The sequence below is a fragment of the Myotis myotis genome, unplaced genomic scaffold, assembly GCF_014108235.1.
Source record: "Myotis myotis isolate mMyoMyo1 unplaced genomic scaffold, mMyoMyo1.p scaffold_m19_p_3, whole genome shotgun sequence".
Classification (NCBI taxonomy): domain Eukaryota; kingdom Metazoa; phylum Chordata; class Mammalia; order Chiroptera; family Vespertilionidae; genus Myotis; species Myotis myotis.
In genome coordinates, this window is record NW_023416335.1 from 57,903,515 (window position 1) to 57,924,755 (window position 21,241).

At 38.4% G+C, this 21,241-nt stretch overlaps 1 protein-coding gene and 1 pseudogene across 4 annotated transcripts in view; one reads left to right on the plus strand and one right to left on the minus strand.

The window, feature by feature from the left end:
* TBC1D4 (TBC1 domain family member 4) overlaps positions 1-21,241 on the plus strand; it is a 196,706-nt gene that overhangs the window by 43,470 nt on the left and 131,995 nt on the right. Inside the window, exon 1 of one of the 4 annotated variants that reach the window (XM_036301320.1) lies at positions 19,050-19,181. The exons of the other annotated variants lie outside the window; for them this stretch is intronic. Within the exon in view, the coding sequence (XP_036157213.1) occupies positions 19,065-19,181 (117 nt within the window). The 5' untranslated portion in view covers positions 19,050-19,064. Of the gene's footprint in view, positions 1-19,049; positions 19,182-21,241 lie in introns of those variants that run through there. 4 annotated transcript variants of the gene reach the window in all.
* On the minus strand, positions 18,441-18,961 carry LOC118649647 (annotated as a pseudogene).

Here is a 21,241-nt window from a genome sequence, read left to right on the forward strand (position 1 = left end):
GTAAGTGATTTTTACACTTGTCTTCTATTTGGGGATATTCTAGCATTGCTGTACTTTATTACTGTTGATCATTAGGATCTTAATAATAATAACATTAATTATCATGGCTATAATGGCTAAGGTTTAGTAAACATCAGGTATGTGCTAGATTCTCTACTGGACATTATTTGGTTTAGTTCTAAAATGATTCTGTGAATAAATGTTACTATTAGTCCTATTTCATGGAAGAAGAAACCAGTTTTAAGAGGTTAAATGTAAAACAGCATTTGTCAAAAACTAACTAAAGACCACTTCCTCCTTTTTGAGACCTGATACATATTTTTTGAGGTTACTCATTATACAACTGAGGAAGCACTATATATATATATGTAGTCCCAAAATTCACACAAGAAGTAATTTTGATAGAAAACACAGGTTTATAATTAAAAATTGGAAATTTTTTATTGATTCATAAAGTATACAGTATAGGGTTATGCATGGAATAGCACATCAGATAAATGGCCTCCACGGCTTTGCTGGCACATACGCAAAGCTGTGGTCTTCATTGTCCCTGCTCCTGGGCCATAATTGGTACTTGGTAATGCTTATCAAATTGAAGGGATTGAAATCAAGGGGCAACAGATATTAGAATCTGATTCAATAAACCAGGTAAAAATTAGGCTTTTATTTGTTGTTGTTGTTGTTGTTGTTAATGCTCACGCAAAATTCAAATGTTGCGTGAATTTTGGGACACCATATCTATCTATCTATCTATCTATCTATCTATCTATCTATCTATCGTATATATTATGATGTTTATAAATTATCCAAGTATTTACTGAAACTTTTGAGTAGCCCTAAAATGGAAATATGACTAATCATTATTAATAAGTACATTTAGCTGAGTTAAATATTGAATATAGTTACACCATACATTAGATACAAAGATGTGTAAAGTGAGTCTAGTTTGTCTTCATATGGGTGAAACAGACACATGCAGTTAAACTGTAATGCGGATCGGATAGCTGCTATAATTCACGGGGAAACCACAATGGGAGTATAGAGAATGCAGTGATTGATTTTTACTGGCAGGATTGGAAAGGCTATAGAGTTGTCCTTCTGTTTCTGGATTTAACTGATCCTGTTACAGCTTGCAATTTTAAATTAGTCCTAATAGTCATGACTACATAATTTTGTAACATAGTAGGTGTTGTAGGCCATCTGAGCACGTGGTACATTGACCTTCCTGGGCGATGGCAAATAAACTATATTTTTAATCTTCTTGGAGATAGTAAGAATATAATGCTTTTAAGGTAGCATATTAATTCATGGTTTCTTGTGGTATTTGATGTCTGCTTTTGAAAATATGTTTTCTAGATGAGTTCCCTAAAATAGATATAGCTGTCTTCATTGTATATATTTCACATATTGAATATATAAAGCAATAGTTTTTTATATCTCAAAGGTAATGTCATCTCTTACTCTCTTTTTTATCATCTAACATTTAGCATAGTACCTGTCTGATAGAAGTGAATGATCATTGAATGTGAATAAGTATTAAAATATGGAGATGTAAACATAGGTTCAGTCTTCAATGTGTATTTCTTGCTTTTAGTTTAGTCTTCATATTCTTTTTTATAAAATACTTTTTATTGATTTCAGAGAGGAAGAGAGAGGGAGAGAGAGATAGAAACATCAATGATGACAGAGAATCATTGATTGGCTGCCTCCTGCACACCCCCCACTGGGGATCGAGCCCACAACCCAAGCATGTGCCCTTGACTGGAATCGAACCTGGGACCCTTCAGTCTACAGGCCAACACTCTATCCACTGAGCCATGCCAGCTAGGGCAGTCTTCATATTCTTTATATCACAGGCAGTGTGTTTGTTTTTTTCCCCCTCTAAAATTTAATTGTGCCAATCACTGCATTAGTTTAAAACCCCAGCTGCTTTCTCATTACTTGAAAATGAAGTCCAATTTCGTGCATGGCCTAATGCCCACTTCATGATGTGACCTGGCTCAGCTTAGCCTCAGACTTCTCAAGGGACCTATTCCCCCTTGAAGATTGAACCATTTCACTTGTGTATTCTTCACTCCCACTTGAAATACCTTCCTCTCTACTTCCAATGAAAGTTTTTACCCTATCGTAAATGTTCATTCACTTATATGAATATATTTAATATATTTATGTAGTTCATCTTTTAAAAATACCCGTGTCTGTTTCATAGTAAGTAGATTAAAAAATGCTTGTCTAATAATTGTGTGCTCTCTCAGAGTCCTGCACACATTTTTTTAATGCTCATTAAGTACAAAGAATCTTTTAGTAAAAGATGCAGTGCAAAGCCAGACATTAATTTTGCCATGTGGTATACTATATTCCAAGGAGTTTTGGCTGTTATAGATACTGACACATTTTACACTAGCATCAGTAAAAATGACTATCTTAGTTTTCTATTGCTGCTGTAACGCATTACCACAGATGCACAGGCTGAAAACAACCCACATGTATTGTCTTCCAGGTCTGGAAGTCAGAGTCTGACATAGGCTTCATGAGATGGAGCCACTGTGCTGGCGGGGCTGCTTTCCTCTGGAGGACCCCGCCTTGGCTCCAGGGAGGACCCCGCCTTGACTCTCTGTGCGGTCCTTAGCTTGTGGCGCCCCTCCAGCGATTGCATCACTCTGATGTCTGTTTCCTCCGGTGATAGCTTCTTCTCCCACCCCCTCGTCTCTCTTTTCTCCTGTAACTCTTGTGATGACATCAGTCCCACTGGGATAATCCAGGATAATCTCGGCCATCTCGAGACCCTTAATTTAATTGCACCCGCAGATTCCCTTTTTCCATGTGAAGTATTGGGGATTAGGACAGGGATGTCGTTGATGGGGGACGTTATTCTGCCTACCACACTGATTAAATGCTCTTAAAATTGTATTTGTTTTTCTAAACAGTGAGCCAAGCAAAAATAGTAATGGACAGAAAGAACAGACTGATGAATGTGTTCTAAGCAGCTACAAGTGAAGTATTTATCAATTTATACCAAGTTTTAGACGTAGTCAGTGGTTTATGATTTCTGTTAAGTACTCTCCATACCAACCTTATTATTTTGTATAATTAATATGATATCTTTGAGTGAACAGTATGATTTGCACAGGAGAAAGAACAAAAGATTAAAAGATCAAGCATATATTCATGATGACGACAAAGTATTAAATATGAACTGCCAAAAGTAAAAAATTACAAGTTTTATCACAATACTGGCCTGAAGTGAATAAAAATCAGCATACATACAGTAAGAACTAAGTCTTTTTATAAAGTTTATTATAAAGATATTTAGATGTGGTAAATTTTACTTAAAGTTTCCACCAAGAAACTGGAATTATCTCTTGGATGAGGAATGAGGCACTTTTTTTGAGATTTTCTCTATGGCAAACATTTATAGAATTTTCAAAGAGAAACATCAATAGTTTGTTGCTAGAGCTTATCGTCAGCTGCAGCAGCTAAGCACTTTGTTCTCAAAATATGTGGTGCACACAACATTAAACCTTTGGCACTAAAAAATGTAGCTCTTCATTTAAATGATCTTAAACCATAAATATTTTTTTATCTCATATTATGTGCCCTTTTTACTATACAAGTACATAATTGTACGAAGTGATTTCCACATTTTGTAAACAACGAGTCTGAGGATTAGCCACTGTTTATCTGTAGTGGATGAGGTCGACATTAAACTGCTATAAAAAATAAGTGAAGAGCCATGCCATGCTTTTGGATGAAAGCCTTAACGTTGTAAAAGTTTTCCATAACGTTTTACTGCTTGTAACTTGAAATTTCAGTGTCGTATGGCCTGGTGTGTCCTTGCCTCTTAGACAGACTCTTGGTAGAGAACTTAGCTACACATTTGTTGGCTATGTTTCCTACACAATGGGTGTTATAGAGGACATTGATTGGATTTGCCCCTTTCTGTACATCCAGGTTGGAGCCTTTTCATTTTTAAATTTTTAGATATTTGCAAGTGACTAGAGTTTTGTTAAGGTGGTATTTCAGGAGCAGCTAATATTCAAAGACAATGAAATGTTTCTAGAGAAAACTGAGCATAAACATTGTTTCAATTAATTATTTGGAAAAAATTTTTTTACAATGGTCAGATTAATAGAGATGCTTTTTTGTTTTATTTTTTTAAAAATAGATTTTTATTGATTTTAGAGAGGAAGGGAGAGGGAGAGAGAGATAGATATATCAATGATGAGAAAGAACCATTGGTTGGCTGCCTCCTGCATGCACCTCTCTGGGGATCGAGCCCACAACTTGGGCATGTGCCCTTGACCGGAATTGAACCCAGGACCCTTTAGTCCTCAGGCCAAAGCTCTATCCACTGAGCCAAACCAGCTAGGGCATGTTTTATTCTTTATGAGTTATAAGTTTCTAATAATTCCTAGAAAATGTAATTAATGGAATATGCACAACTTCAAGAGGAAGGCTTGACTGAAAATTAAAAGGCGGAAGTTGAAAGAGCAATTTTGAAAGAGCAATTCATCATCATTTTAGTTACAGGATAAAGCAAGATGATAAAAAGTTTATAATGTTGGAAAATTAGGGTGTGATTGTAGAGTCTGCAGGTCCCCCCCCTCCCCCCCCATATTACTTTAGCTTTTTTGAGTATCACCTAGGCTTACAACATTTTCCCCAAATTGCAATAATTACAGCTATAGTTCCTCTAAAATAGCTTAGAAAGGCCTTGTAAAAAAGAACTAGATTTATTAATGATTTTAAGCACATCTTTACTCTTTAGGCAGCCTTCCACTAGTAACCAGGAAGAGTTAAAGGCATCTTCAAATAGTTCACAGGGAATAACAGTGACTTCTCACTGAGAAGGTCAGGACACTTAACAGCCTGCTCAGTTGTTTTTTTTGTGTTTTTTTTTTTTTTGGAGGAATTAGCTGCTACTGGTGAGTTAGCTGTTCTCTGAGGGGCTGCTATCCACGGGAGAACTGCCAGGCTTTTTAAGACATGAGCAACTTTTCAGTGTATTAAATCTGAAAAATTGTATGTTGGTTTTTTTTTTAGAGGGGCTAGAAATAACCCCACATTTTTTACTGTCTGTAATGAGAATATAACTTAAAGGAATTTGCTTCCAGGTGATAAACTGGACACAAGGAATGTGTACACTGTAGCCAACTGATTGTAGAGTTAAAAAAACACTATATTTTACAACTTTTTTTGTTTTGAAATAGTTTCAGACTTATAGAAACATTGAAAGTTACAAAAAACATTTGTCTCTTGCTCAAATTTCCCATTTGTTAATATTTTTGCCAAATATGATTACAATTCTCTCTTCATAAATTTTTACATAATTTAAAAAATATAGTTTTATTGATTTCAGAGAGGAAGGGAGAGGGAGAAAGAGATAGAAACATCAATGATGAGAGAGAATCATTGATCGGCTGCCTCATGCACACCCCTTACTGGGGATTGAGCCCGAAACCCTGGCATGTGCCCTTGACCGGAATCAAACCTGGGATCCTTTAGTCTGCAGGCCAATGCTGTATCTACTGAGCCAAACTAAGTAGGACATAATTCTTACATATATTTTTTAAAAATATATTTTATTGATTTTTTACAGAGAGGAAGGGAGAGGGATAAAGAGTTAGAAACATCAATGAGAGAGAAACATTGATCAGCTGCCTCCTATGCACCCCCTACTGGGGATGTGCCTGTAACCAAGGTACATACCCTTGACCCCCTTGACCGGAATCGAACCTAGGACACTTCAGTCTACAGGCTGATGCTCTATCCACTGAGCCAAACCGATTAGGGCTATGCTTACATATTTTTAATGAATTTTTTGAACTATGAGATAATCAGTTGCAGATGTGATGTTCTACTATTAGCCCTGTTAGTACTTAAGTGGGCTTTTCCTAAAAACAGACACTCATATAACCACAGTGCTACCATCAAAATCAGGAGGTTAACACTGATCTATTATTACCATTTAATCCACAGGCCCCACTCAGATTTTGCCAATGACCTCCATGAGACCCTTCATAGGTACAGGATTTATATCCAATTCATTTGTTTATTTATCTCTAGTCTCCTACAGTCTGGAATCGTTCCCTAGTCTTCCCTTCCCTTTCATTTTCTCAACTAGTGCCCCAGTGCATGTATTCGTGCACATTGAAAGGAAATTAATTAGAAGAAATATTTTAATATTGCTGTTGGCCCTTTCTCTATAATACAAGTGTCAACCAAATTCACGATTGACAATGACAGATCAAAACACGTGTGTGAGAGCTTTATATGTATCACACGTGCTCGAGTCAACTTAGCCTTTTATAGATATAGAATAAACTTGCTTAATTAGACCTGCTTTCTGATGTAGCTAAACTTTTTTCACCCCAGTGAAGCACCCCAACTTCTCTTTCAGGTAATTGTCAACAACACAGCAGTAAATATCAACATGAAGCAGATTATTATTGTAGATCATGCAGGGAAAACAAAGGGTAAAATATTTAGCTGCAGCAGTGTTTGACTAAATTCTGTGCAGGGAGAAAACCTGAAGTCATTTTCAAGGTCTACCATTTCTTACTTCTTTTCAGTTGGGTCAAGTTTCTAAACTTTCTAAATCTCCATTTTCCTGCTAATGAAAAGAAAATAGGATTCTGCCGAGTCTCCTATCTACCTACTCCAGGACTTCTGTGAGGATCAAATGAGATGAGGCATGAGAAAATGCTTCACAGACATTTGGTTAAAGTGTAAAATATTTGCACCTGGCTGTAAAGCAAGTCGTGTTCCTGGGCTGCAAGGAGGCTAGTCACTAGGGAGAGGAAGCCAGGTGTTGCTATGTGACGTCATTACCCAGCGTCCACAGCCACTGTTTCCAGGCTGGGCCTGGCTGTGGGCTGCATTTTGCACCATGGGGTCTCTGCAGAGTTGGCTGCGATTTGGTGGGGCGTTGCTCCAGGGTGGTGGCAGGGCCTGTGTCCCACTTGGGGGAAGCCAAGTGTTGCTTTGTCGGCACCATCCGAGGTGCCATTTCTTTGTAAATGGCCATTGTGCATCACGGCAGCTCCTGCGTTGAGTGTCTGCTCCTGGTGGTAAGTACTTGTCATAGCTACCAGTCAGATGGTCAGAGGTACACCTAGTATATTAGCCTTTCATATGTATAGATTAGAGTATGACTTTTTAGAAGAAATACCACAGATGTGTGTCCTTCTCAGTGTATCATATCAGCAGGGATATGTTTTGTCCCATTACTGGTGATGCTAACTTTTAAAGAAATTGAGATATCATTGACATACAACCTTATATGGTGATGCTAACTTTTATCACTTTGTTAAGATGGTGTCTACCAGGTTTCTCAAGTGTAACGTAATGAGGCCTGGCTGATGTGGCTCAGTGGTTGATCATTGATCCATGAACCAGGAGGTCACAGTTCGATTCCCAGTCACAACACATGCTGAGTTGCAGGCTTGATCCCTGGTAGAGGGTGTGCAGAAGGCACCTAATGGATGATTCTCTCTCATCATTGATGTTTCTATCTCTCCATCTCCCTTCCTCTCTGAAATTAATAAAAACATATTTTATAAAAAAAAGTTAATGAGATTTTGTACTGATAGATTAATAATAAGTTAGTATTTGGGAGATACTTTCAAACTTTTACCTGTTAGCATTCATTGATGATTCTTGCCTAAATCTATTATTACTATCATGATAGTGAAATAGTAATATTTTGATTCCTTATTACTGAATATATTATTTTGAAATGCCTATGTGTGCAAGTCTATGTCTCCTACTATGTTCTGTTTCTGCAACATAAATAGCACAGATCCTTAGTGCTAATACAGATCCAGGCACATTATAGATACTCAATAATTGTTTGTCTTTTTAATTGGATGACAAGGCAAGAATCTGCCTTCTTCTAACTATTGGCAAATAGTTCCTTACGAAAGATCTTTGGTAATAAGTATGTAACATAAAATTCCTTTTATTTGTTTTTATCATGACATCTATTCTCTAACCCTGATCATTAGAGTAATCAAGATCATTTAGAAAATTTAGAAAAATGCATAAAAACTTTCCTAGAATCCAACCATCCATATGCTTGATAGACAAATGACATCTGTTTTCTCATTTCTCGAGAATGAAAATTACACAGAAACAAAGGACCAATACTCAGATTGCTCATAATTTGTATATATTATTATTAGCTCCTACAAATCAACTAGCAAATTCCTAATTTCTAGGTCATCTTCTGTAATTGATTAGAAGTATTGAATAAAGCTGTTGTAAGGCCCATTACAGCCTTGTTTCCCTTTTCTCTCTGGGACGCCCCCAGAAATAGCTTCACTTAAGCTTACCAGGGGTGTTCATTTTCTGGGGTCCCCTCCTGAGCTGAGCTTGAGTTCAGCTCATTTTAAGCCACAAGGCTTAAAATTCACTTTGTCTTTACATGAGAAGCAGCAAAGATATCCTCAGTCATGGTGGTGGGGTTGTGGGGAGTCATGCAGGATGGCAAGTGCAAGCAAACACACCTCAGGAAGGAGCTATGCTGCTTTATGGAAAGGAGGGGTGCGGGGAGAGTCAGGTGCTGTGCCCGGGGAGGAAGCCTGAGGGGAGCAAGTGTTCATATCCACACATCAGTGGGAAGTAAAAGAATGAAAGATTTGAAACAGGAACGGCTGTCTGCACCTATGGTAACATTTGGTAAGTGGTGGTTTCTCCATCTGTCCGCTGATGAGCTGGCGTGGAAACTGGTATAAAGCAGCAGCACTTAACAAGAGCAGCCCTTGCATGACCTCTTTCCCAGGTAGGCCGGTTCCTCATTCTGTGCTCTACATTCCATGGCGACCCTTTGGCTAAATCTGGAAAGAAGAGGGGGCTGTAAGAAAGAAAAAGGATTTTGTAGTGTGTGCTTGGGATGGAGAGGGAGCAGGGTAGAGACTGTCTTGAGAAACGGCCCATTTAATTTAGAATTCACCAAATTCACTTACTTAATTTCAAAGCAATGGGACAATGCCAAATTGAACTCCAGAGTAGAAATGAGACAGTGCTAAACTTTTCAGAGTAGAAAGTTGTCAGCCTTTAAAGAACATTTGTGTTTCACAGTGAAAAAGGAATTTCCTCTAACGTAAAGTGTCATTTTTGTCATCTCTTTATTCAGACTACAGAATAAATTTTATAATGTCCAGTTACAGAGTGAACCTATAGTAAGGTATAGGTACAGATGCTGTAAGAATATTTTGTGTAAACTTGGATCCTCAAGGGTCATATATATTTGTCATAATTTTATTAAGTTCACCAGGATGCTTGCTGTAGTAAATAAACAAATTTTCCTGTTCTGTCCTTGTCTGGAAATCTTGGTCATTCTATATGGACTAACTCCAGTTTTCCACCTTTCCCATGTGGGTATTTTTGGAATACTTTATTATGTAGATTACAAAATTAATCTAAAAATCTGTTCATTCTATTCATGTTCTTTAGGAGTACTTTGTGACCTGAAAGTGCTATGGGTTCTCAGACTGAGGCTTTTCTAAGTTCCTCTTTGCATTTCAGTGTTGTCTTAGTCCATTTGTGCAGCTATAACAAGGTATTATAGCCTGGGTGGCTTACAAACAAGAGAAACCTTTTCCTCACAATCTGGAGGCTGGGAAGTCCAAGATGAAGGCACTGGCAGATTCACTGTCTTGCAAGAGCGGGTGGGGTGGGGGCACTTTCTGGTTCATAGATGCTTTGGTTCCCTCCATAACCTCACAGAAGGCGAGAGGGAGCTCTCTGGGGTCTCTAATCCCATTAATCCCATTCATGAAGGCTTGGGTTTTAGGACCTATCACCTCCTAAATACCATCACATTGAGGGAATATGCTTCAACATATAAATTTGGGGGCGGGCACAAGTGTTCAGTCTACAGCAAGTGTGTTAAGGTTTAACAGCTTTTTTTTTTCTAATTTGCCCCAGATGTTGTTGTTGTTTTTATTCCTTTTTTCTTTCTTAGTAGCAGTCCCACATAAATAAATTTAAAAAAACATTTTAGGATCATTTAAATGAAGTCCTTTTATTTTCTGTTACCAAGGATTTTTTGAAGAAAATTTGTACAGTCTTTCTTGTCTGACAGAAGTATAAATGCCCAGGACTGGGAGTGCTGGCAAATGGCACCATGTTGCCAAGACCCAGAACCTTAGCTAGGTAAGGTCAGGCCAGAAAATCCTAGAAGCTCTGGTTAGCCCTGGGTCACTCTGTCTTATGATCACGCCCCAGAAATTCTGTTCCAACTAGGACTTAGGTCTGTTAATCGAATGCTGGAACTGGGATCTTCCTTGAGAGTGGAGCTGATTCTTCATTGGTCATAAGGTGAAAAACACAAAACATAAATTTATAGCCAGTAGGAGGAAGGAGCCCGCCAATGGAGAGCCTGGCCTCTGATGAGGGGTCTTTTGTCAGCACTCTGGAATACATAGTGCCTAGTATCTAAACATACTTTATCCAGAACCCAGAACTGAATAGATTTGGATAGTTAAGAATATTTGTTTTTTACTCCCGTGATGGTAAATGATATAAACACATGTGCCTATCTGCTCTTTTCCATCCATGACCATTGATAATGGACATGATTTCCAATATGATTAAATGTCACATGTAGGTTTGTATTGTTTTCCTCTCTGTTTCTGAATTCATTTATACTAGAGGCCCGGTGCATGAAATTTGAGGAACAGGGGGGTGTTCCTCAGCCTGGCGGGGTGTCCCTCAGCCTGGCCTGCAATGATGCCAGTGTCCCCCTTCTGCACAACTGGGGTACGGACACTGGGCTTGTGTTGCCAGGGCGACACCACCAGTGTCCCGCCTTGGCCACTATGGGCGCCGCCATCTTTGTGATGGTTAACCATCTTTGTGATGGTTAATTTACATATTACTCTTTTATTAGATAGGATAAATGAATGCTGTATTGAAGCATGCATACACACATAGGTAGAGTCATAATATGCTAAGTTTGAGAAAATTGCTATTGTGATATTTCTTTTTTTTTCTTTAAAGAAAATTTGATTTCAGAGAGAGAGAGAGAGAGAGAGAGAGAGAGAGAGAGAGAGAGAGACATAAACATTAATGTGAGAGGGAAACATCAACCAGTTGCCTCCCATATGTACCCTGACCAGTGATCGACCCAAAACCTGGGTATGTGTCCTGACTGGGAATCAAACTTGTGCACCGAGGGAGGATGCTCCACCGCATTGGCCAGGGTTATTCTGATATTTCTTGGTACTCATAAACTATGAATAGGAATCTGGTGCCTCATTATAGGCGTCCTTGGTTTTTTGTAGCAGGTGATTTAATGCCATGAAAACAGAATGTGATGGTTTTAATTTGTCAGTGATGCTTAAAAATAAAAAAAACAGAAAAGTCTCGCACAAAGCTAGGATTGTCACCACTGGAGACTCTATGTTGTGGTAATCGCATGTGCTGTCTGAGATTTTGTGATAGTTGGGTGACTCAACAGTGACAGTTTCCACAGTTAATTTATTCTTATCTCTAGAACGCATGGATTTTTAGGCAGTGGGGCTCCTGTCGTTATCATCTCACTGAAAGTCAGCCTCTAAACACCAAAGCCGTCCAGGGTGGAAACACGGGAGCCATAGGAAATGTGTGACGAAGGGGTTCTTTGTGACAGCTCGCATTCTCCTATCTACCTCCCCCTCGTCTGCCCTGAAGATGTTTGTCTCAAGCGTTGGTCCTAGAAGGCACTGGGTTTTGTAATATTGCCTCAGAAGCAGGTAACTCCATTTCAAAATGGAAAAATGAGCTAATCCAGGGAATTATGCCACCACAATCCATTTCAGAAGAAAATTGTTCCTTGATTGTCTATTATATTTTCGCTTCTGTTATGTTCAATCCCTGATTCTATACCTAGGGTCTTTTAGCTTATCAAAGGATTGTTTTTTTTCAAAGAGCTAAATGAAATCATTATGTGTTAATTCCAGAATTATTGGCTTTTCGAGAAAGATCTAACATAGAACCAGCTCAGTGAATGCCACACCAGTTTTCCAGTATTTATTATTGTATACATAATTTTTAAAAGTAAGGATGGAGCAGAAACATGCGGGGGATGGTCTACAAAACGTGACATTTTTCATAGGTAAATTTTCAGTTTTTTTATCTTTAAAAATCTGCTTTGATGGTTCCCATCGGAAATTAGTGAAGAATGTACAGAAATAGATACATGTTTGTGGTCTGTCTCTTGAGATGAATGTGAGTGTTTTGCTTGCTTTATTTCTTGCCTCCCCCCCGCCAAAACCATAATAGACACACAAACTCCACAGTACAGAAGTACCCCAGTAATAAAGGCTGCATATTATATCCTGTGTGTTTATACTTGTAGAGAATACCAGTTATTAAATACCAAGTTTTACATAATTTTACACCAAATGTGAAGTACTTCCTGACTTTATTTTTATGGTTCATGCTTGTACAGTCTATTCCTTATTTCAGCCCTTCTTCCTGTTGATAAATTGTTAGAGGATTGTTTCCCAAAGTACATTAGAAATTGATGAACAATTTACTAAATTATTATTAGAAAAGTAACTTAGCATTTTCTTTTTGCTCCTCTAACCAACACAGTGAAAGCAGACAGACATGTGCAGTATGTCTTAAAGGCATTTTAGTTAGAGAGTGAATAAAGCACAGTTGGAAATGCTAAAGTGGATGCAAAGGTGAGTGAGACCAGTGAGGAGAGAGGTGTTGATGAGTAATTGGAGAGAGTGAATGTAGGACTAAAGTAGGATCCCAGTGATGTATAAACACAGAAGAAAACCAGGCTCATGACCTGCACTCAAAATTCTGTTTTAATAATGCTGGTATACATGGGTACTTAAAAGTTAGTGTTTTGCAGATATTTATCTTTTCTACTTTTGCTTAAAGATTTTTGATCTGGGGATGTTTTCTGTTTCATGAGGTTTTTGGAGATCAAAAGCCTTTTGTGGTAATTACCAGACATTGGACTGTGCAAGATGGCTTCCAAGCCTGTGTAGGTGTTTGTCCCATCAGGTAAGAAGTTGAACCAGTACTTCTTACCTGATGAATACTTCCTAGAATTTCATATCAGTGGTGCTAGGAAATGAATTTATTTTATTTTAGAGAGAGAAGAAAAGAGAGGGATAGAAAGATAGAAACATCGATGAGAGAGAAACATCAATCGGCTGCCTCCTGCACACACCCCACTGGGATCAAGCCTGCAACCCGGGCATGTGTCCTGACCGGGAACCGAACCCTGACCTCCTGGTTCATAGGTCAATGCTCAACCACTGAGCCACACCAGCTGGGCTAAAATTAATTTTTATTGAGAGAGAATAAAACCTGTGTTATAAAAATAAATCAAGGACCGTGCCAAAAGGAATTATACTAGAAAGGCCTTAAATAGAGACTCAACAGAAAATGTAGCTGTGGAGTCACTGTATCATGGACTCTTTTTATAGTCTCATAGAGAAGTCTTCCTTCCTGAGCCTTCAGTACTGAGGATCAGTAGAGTAATTAATACCTGGAATGGATTGATGTCGTCACCTGCTTGGTTTTGTTCCCCTACACCTTGGTTTATTCAATCTTCTTTCTTTTTATTGACTTAAAATTTTTTAAAGAGAAAACTCTCTCTTTCTTAAAATACAACTTCTGTAGCAAGGCAGTAGTCCTAACAAACCACCTCTTGTTAAAAACAGTGCTTCCTGTATTTTTACTGCTGTAATAACTGGGGAAATATACATGTTATTATGCCACATTCTTTTGGAAATAAGTTATATGGAAATTTACTGACATATTTAGCTGCAACTTAATAACTAGCTTTAACAGCAAAGAAAACTTAAATATATACATATCTAGCTATGTAAGTTAAATGTTAACATAGATTATATTACAGTAAAATTGTAGCTACTTTCTGTTGACTGAGCGCAAATGCCAACTCTCTATTTAGACCTAGTTTGTGATTACTTTGGGCTAATGTTTCTGCTTCTAATTTAGAGTGTTTTGCTTTTTGAAACTTTCCTTCCCAAGATTAGCTCTGGTATAATGCCATTATAATACATTTTCCCAGTCAGCTGGGTCATTAGCATGAAATTGGCCTGATTTTTAAAAGTTTAATTTGGGTAAAAACTAAAGGTAAATTAAAGTAGAATTGATAAACAGAGGGTAATTAGACATATGTACAGAAATCCATTTTAAAATCCAAAAGTAGCTGGATACTTGATTTTAGTCTCTATTTTGCTTATATAGAAAAATGATCAAATTAAAGGTCTCCTAAATATTCTGTGACACTTAGAAATGCATTGAGGGTTTTTCCCCATCAGTCCCAATTTTTATTAGAAGTATTTTTTTTCAGCAACTCTTTTTTTAAAATGTATTTTTGTTGATTTCAGAGAGGAAGAGAGAGAAACATCAGTAATGAGAGAGAATCATTGATTGGCTGCCTCCTGTATGCAGGCAATCCCCCTAGTAGGGGATTGTGCCCATAACCCAGTCATGCGCCCTTGACTGGAATCGACCCTGGGACCCTTCAGGCCACAGGCTGACACTCTATCCACTGAGCCAAACCGGATAGGACTCAGCGACTCTTTTTATTAGGAGGCACGTTACATTGATGCTACCTTTATATAAATACCCAGAGAATATCCTTTTCACAGATTTTTTCTGGAACAATTATGAAGGTAATTCAATAAATGAATAACAAGTATAGCAGTTTTTAAAAAGATGGATTTTAATCTTGTGAAGGATTAAATTTTTGAAAGAATTTTCTTTGATAATAAAAAATTTATAGTAGGAATCCTCAATATTTTAAAATGAACTTCCAATATTTTCTGATTCCAAAATTAATTTTTTATCTTAATAATTAAGCAATTTTTGCTTGACATAAATGTGCTTATTGAGGGAATTTTAAGATGCAGGTAAATGAGGTAGTATCTGGGATTGTTACATGCAGCTTCTCATCTTGGTTATGAGGAAGGAAGGGCATCCAGGAACTGTCACAGAAGCGGTGGCCTTCTAACTTCAGGCATGAATTATTTTGATTTTTTTTAACACTATATTTTTCTGACAGCATCTCAGGGAACTCCACGAGATCAGGGGACAGATTGATTCATCTTTGCCTAGTTCATAATGTGGGTCAGCAACTTTAGCCCCTTGGAATAATGTCACCGTGGGTGACATTAAAAATAACGCCTAGTTCACTAACTTTTCATTTTAGTGCACAGTCTTTGTATCAGATGTACCTATGAAGGGCAGAAAATGCCCTTGTACAATATTGGATGAAATGGGAGGACAAAGAACCTAAGTGGTTGATTTCTCCCAATGTCAGTGATAAAGCTAAGTCACAATATTAACCTTAGAACACATATCTTTTATAGATTTGGAATATGGTTTCCTTTTGCTAAGAAATGAAATTCTTACTTGTTTGTAATATTAAAGGAAATGAGGTACATGTATTTTTCAAGCCTAAAATCATCTTGCTGAAAATAAGATTTGTTAGAGTTCTCTTTGATTAGTCTGTGATATGCTGATTCACGTCATGTTTTACTTCCAAGATTCTACACACACACACAACCAATAGAGTAACCATGAGTGCTCCTTTGAAGTGTAATTGTTCTGGAGTTCTTGTTGTAGAACAGTTTGTAACAGGAAAGCATGTGTAAATATACTCCAAAGAAAAATTTAGTAACAGAGTTTCCAATTCCACAAGGAAGTCCTGGGGACTCAGACCAGGCCCTCTGAGGTTGCACAGACGAGTGTGACCCGACTCCTGTCCCTGAGGGCTTTTGAGAACTCAGTTGGGGGATAAGATCACACAGAGACTGGAAATGGGGTCTGAGAGACCAAAACCAACTACAGTGATGTTTCTGAGGATGGAGAGATTAATGTGGCCAAAAGGGCAAGAAAAGTCTTTGTGGAGAAAGAAAGTGGTTTCTTTCATTGTCATTGTTTCGAGATGTCGTTGATGTCCTCATGAGATTTGCAGAAGGACCTCAGGTACCTGTGGTGTGGAGGTGCCACCCGTTGTTCCCCAGTTCATTACTTCTCTGAAGGACACTTGCGAAGCAAATGTGGCAAAGGTTTCCAAGATTTTGTTAGTGCTTCCTTTTGAATATGTCGGCAGGGTTTCTGTGGATAAGCACACATCAAAATTGTGAATGAAGAAAGATGTTTTTGTTTGTTGACCTTGGAATGTCTAAAACCAGGCTCTTAATAATAACCAGGTATAAATCTGCTTAAATCATTCCTTCTGCTTTTCATATTGTATTCATTCAAGTTCCATGTTCTAAAGGCCTTGTTCACCTCTTATATGTGCTACATTTCTTCTCTAGAATTTGTTCTTTCCTTCTTCCTGACCGATTTCCTGCTTTTATGTTTTCTTGGACTGTGTGTCCTCTTCCTGTCTTCTTGGCGTCGGCATATTCCACTGTGTTAGACGTGACTTAAATTATTGTTGGGTAGAATTCACAAGGACCTCACAAGGCATAATTGTGTGAGGTTATTTGAAACTTGGTTATGTCGGATTATGTTCCAGGAACCTCTAATAGTGATCTGCTTATGATTCCTGCTTATCTTATTGAAAATAGAGTATCGGCATTTCAGGTTGCATTAAGTACTTCTAAATGTCTTGCTTATTTGCCTCACCAAATTCACTTGAGACTCATATAGTTTCAATTACAAAAGGTAGGATACCTATGTGTACATTTTGTTGATTACTTATTAAAAGTAGCACTCTAAAAAAAAAAATCATACTTTTTAAGATCTAAAACTAATGCTGACTCCATGCTTATGAACATAATAAATTAACTACATCAATTTGAGTACTTCTACGGCTCTCTGAATTTGCAAGGCCGTGGAGTTAGAAGGCTAGCTGCAGCTGGTGAGTAGTGGCGGTCCTCATTCATCTCAACTTCTCTGGGGTCAAGTGTCTCTCAAATAAGAGAAGTCTCTTTTCCATTCCTGTTTCTACTGCCCTGCCCAGGGCTCACCTCCCACCCCTTTCCGGAAGCTTTTGGCATTGACTTCTTAGTTTGCCACTGAGGAATTTCTCAGACCGAGGCTCTTTGGCCTATTCTGTCTCTGCCAAAATGTGTAACTTGGGATTCTTCAAGTACATTCTTCTCTCTCCTCCTTCATTGCATTTGTTCATGTAGAGTTCTCCCCAATTCTGCCCAGTGAAATCCTGCTTTTCTTTCAAAATCTAGCTCTTATGCCTCTTCCTGCGCGAGGTCTTCTGATCCTTCCAGAAACTGTAATCAGTGCTAGTGGCATGGTGTTTTTTAGGGTTTATCATATTGATATTCTGTGGCCATATGTATGAATCTACCCCCCCACCCCCAGGAGAGCTGCTGTATCATATAACTTATTTTTATATTCCCTATAGCAGATAGCATGGTACCATATACATAAGAAGCACTTCGTAGAGAGTTTTTAGATTTAATAAAGTTTGTGAGGCCCAAATGTACCAGCACACATAAGGTGGCCACGGCTGGAAGACCACAGTTAGCTGCCTGCTTCTGTCTCATCTTTGAAAGATTATAAAATTGTGATAAACCCTTTACTACCATGTGGTGGTTCTCATTCATTTCCTATTTCAATTTAAGAAATACATCTATTAGAATATCTGGAAGATCTTTTTTCTCATTTAACATTATTTTAATAGCTTGTTCATATAACTTTGAGGTGTGCTTAATCTGAACTAAGATACTTGCATTCTTTTAGTCCATATTTTCTTAAAGCTGGTAATAGACTAGTAAATCTAAAAAGTTGGTAAAATCTGTGATGTTAACTAGATGCACACATTTTTTTTTTTTTTTTTTTTTTATGTAGCAATCCAAGCAAAAGAATGTGGGAATGTTGAATGAAATGTCAACTTTTTCTTTCTCCCTCCTCCAGCATTGGAATGGGAAGAGGACAGAGTGGTAAAGAGGCCAGATGATTGCTTAAAATCACCCCTTAGATTTCCACAGCACTTGACTAGCAAAATAAGCTCCAGCAAAACTTTCTTAAGCAATTATCTGAGGGAATTGTAAAATAAGCTGTATAGTAAAGGGGCTGCTTAAGTAAAGGTCATATTCAAATTTGAATTACTATAAAAGTGCCTTGAGTTATTTATAATTAGAATATCCAAATTATAATAGATTATGAACATTTATGTAGGACTGTGTATTCATGTTATCTATATTTTTCATCTAATTTAACATTGCTTGAAATACCATCAAGTAAATACTTAGAAAGCAAGTATTTTATTAAATTTAATTAATTAATTAATCAAATTTTTATTGAAGTATAGACATATAACATTATATTCGTTTCAGGTGTCCAACACAATGATTCGATATTTGTATATATTGTAAAGTGATCACCACCATAAGTCAACTTAACGTCCATCACCATACATAGTTGCGGATATTTCTTTTGGACTGGGCTGTGTGGCTTTATTAGAGAGAGCCAGGATTACAGAGTACTTAAGGGTTGGCATTAGGGCCCTTCTTGTTGCCAAAGGTGGGCACAACGTTGACGAAACTGTCTGTTGTATTGCATCTGCTGCTTGGCCCAACCAGTCTTCTTCTTTTTCTCCTTTTTGGCCATTGTGGGGATCTGACCTCTTACTTTTCCAGCATGGGCCAGGACACCATGGACTTGACCTCCGAGCATGTGTCCGGCTACTTCCAGAGTGGACAGAAACTCCACCCCACCCGGCCCAGGGCAGCCTCACCCTCTAGGGGCGTGCCTGCCAAGAGCACGACTTCATCTGGAGTGAGGCCCTCCAGCGAGGCTACATGAGCCTTGATCTGGCCATAGTCTCCTGGCCGGTCACCTCGAGGATGTGCAGCTCCTGGGTGCGCACGAAAAGCTATTTGTTGGTGACTGAACTGTGGCTTCTCCAGATTTTTTTTGTGTGTGAAGAGAATATTTAAGATCTAGTCCCTTACAACTTTAAAATATGCAATATTGTAGTATTAACTCTAGTCACCATGCTGTACATACATCCCCATTACTTAATTTATAACTGGTAAAATAGATATTTGAGAAAGATTTAAAGGCCACATCTTAGATTAATTAACAATAAGGTTTGACCTAATAGCTAAATGTATGTCTTTAATTTCTTTTTCTTTTTCTTTTTTGCTAGGATTCTCTTCTCCCTTTGTTCACTTGGCAGATTCCTACTTACCTCCAGGGCCCAGCTAAGGTGCCACTTGATCCATGTAACTATCCCAGATTCATCCCCTTCTGGCCTGAGAAGTAATTGTCTCTCCATCTGGATTCTTATTTAGATTGGTTTTTCCACACCTTTCATTACAATTTTTCTTAACATTCTGACTTCCCAGTAGACTGTAAGGATAAACACTCTGGTGTTCTAAATACTACATGTTGGGACTAAGTGTTGACAGTGACAAAAGCTATCTATCACTCAAACTCTGATTGAATTAAAAATTGGGAAATTAATTAAAATGAATTTTACTAAATGATTTATAAGTCAGTCTTTGTCAAGTCTAACATTTTATGATTCCAGGAGAAATATAATTTTTAGTATTTTTAACAATAATGATGATGATAGCAATAATAAAAATATAGTAGTCAACATTTATAGGCATTTCATTATATTCCATATACTATGATTTATACATATGCTTATTTAATTTTGGCACCAGCCTATGATGTTGTCAGTGTTATCACATTGACAGATGTGGAAGAGATAATGTGACTTACTCAAGGTCACATAACTCGTAATTGACAATTTTTGAACCTAGGTCTAGCTGATTTCTGAGCTTATCTGTCAGCAAGTTGGAAAGGGGAACAAAACAAGAAGCCACCTGGGGCATTTATTTACCAGGGTTGGTAGCTCACAAACCACTGAAATAAGAATAAATACTGCCAGTTAAAATAGATATTCATATATTAATTCCTACTATCTGAAGGAAGAAGCCACAGAGGAGGTCTGAAGGAGGCTGTATCTGCCTCATCTCCACTCCTGTTCTCCGCAAGTTTAAGGTCTGGCCCAAGACAGGCCTTTGATCCAGCCTGTCCCCATCCCCTAAGCCAGAAGCAGCATCCTATTCTGAAACTACACGGTGTTTTTATTTTTATGGCTCTTATTTTCTATCTGTGTTGCAGTGTCAGGAGGATAATAAAATGGGATTCTGTTTGAGCTGAGGTCCTCAGTGCCCATCACTCTCATGGTCTGAAGCACAGTGCCGCACCTCCTAAGCAGGACTTGCTCTGGGCAGGGTGAGGAACGAGGTTTGGGAATGCCAGCTCAGCACCCACCTCCAGCCTGTCAGTGGGCTGCTGAGGCTGACAGGAGATTTGGAAATAGGAGATGATGAGGCTAGTGTGCCGTCAACCCCCCATCCCAGTGAGAAGGTGGCGAAGAGAGCCTCACATGTGTGCCCTGGAGCTTGGGAAGCAAGGGGACCGTGTGTTAGTCATGCCAGAGAAATTAAAGGGAAGGAGCTGGCTGATACAGCCAGTGACAGAGGAGAGGATGTAGATGGGGAGGAACTGTTTCCCCCTGCAGGAGGTGTTCTGTGACATTGTAAGCGACCGTCCAGAGAAGGTGCATTCATGCTTGTCAAGAATGAGCAGTCAGCTTTGATCATCTGCACAGCAAACCAACCAGATATTTGCAGGGCAGTTATGACTGCCCATCAGTTATTAGGAGGCTGGGGAGATCTGCTGTCTAAGGGGAGAGGGAAAGGGAGCCTGCCCTCCTGCCCCAGACACACGGCAGGCTCTGTGCCTGCAGCAGGCTGAGCAAGGGGAGGCAATGCTGAACTTTGAATGAAGTCCAGACTTTGGCTTTTACATGGACTGGGTATTTAATTACTGAACTGAGGCTATTTTTAAGGACTTTTTTATTATCCAATACCTGGCACACAATTTGGGCCTGTTTTAGATTTAATCCTAGGCCAGAGGAAGATGTAGCCTGACAGAGTAGGTTTCTAGGGGCTCACGAAGGGGAAGACATTGCTTTGTGTCTTTTGTGTATTGCTCTTACAGCGTCCTGAGTCTTATTTTTTCTCTCCTGGACATTAAGTTCCTTGGCTGTGGGAGCTTGGAAGTTAGAGAGAAGTGGGTTCTTTGTCATCAGGTCTCAGTTATCTTTGCAAATGATGTAGAGCTGAGCACCCATTTGTTCAATGCATATTTATTGAACAAATGCTAGGTTTATAATATCAAGCAAAACGTGATCTTTAAATAAAAAGAAGTACAGTGATTCCTCTCCCCCCTTCCCCAACATAACCTTTTTATTTTAAGGTAGTTT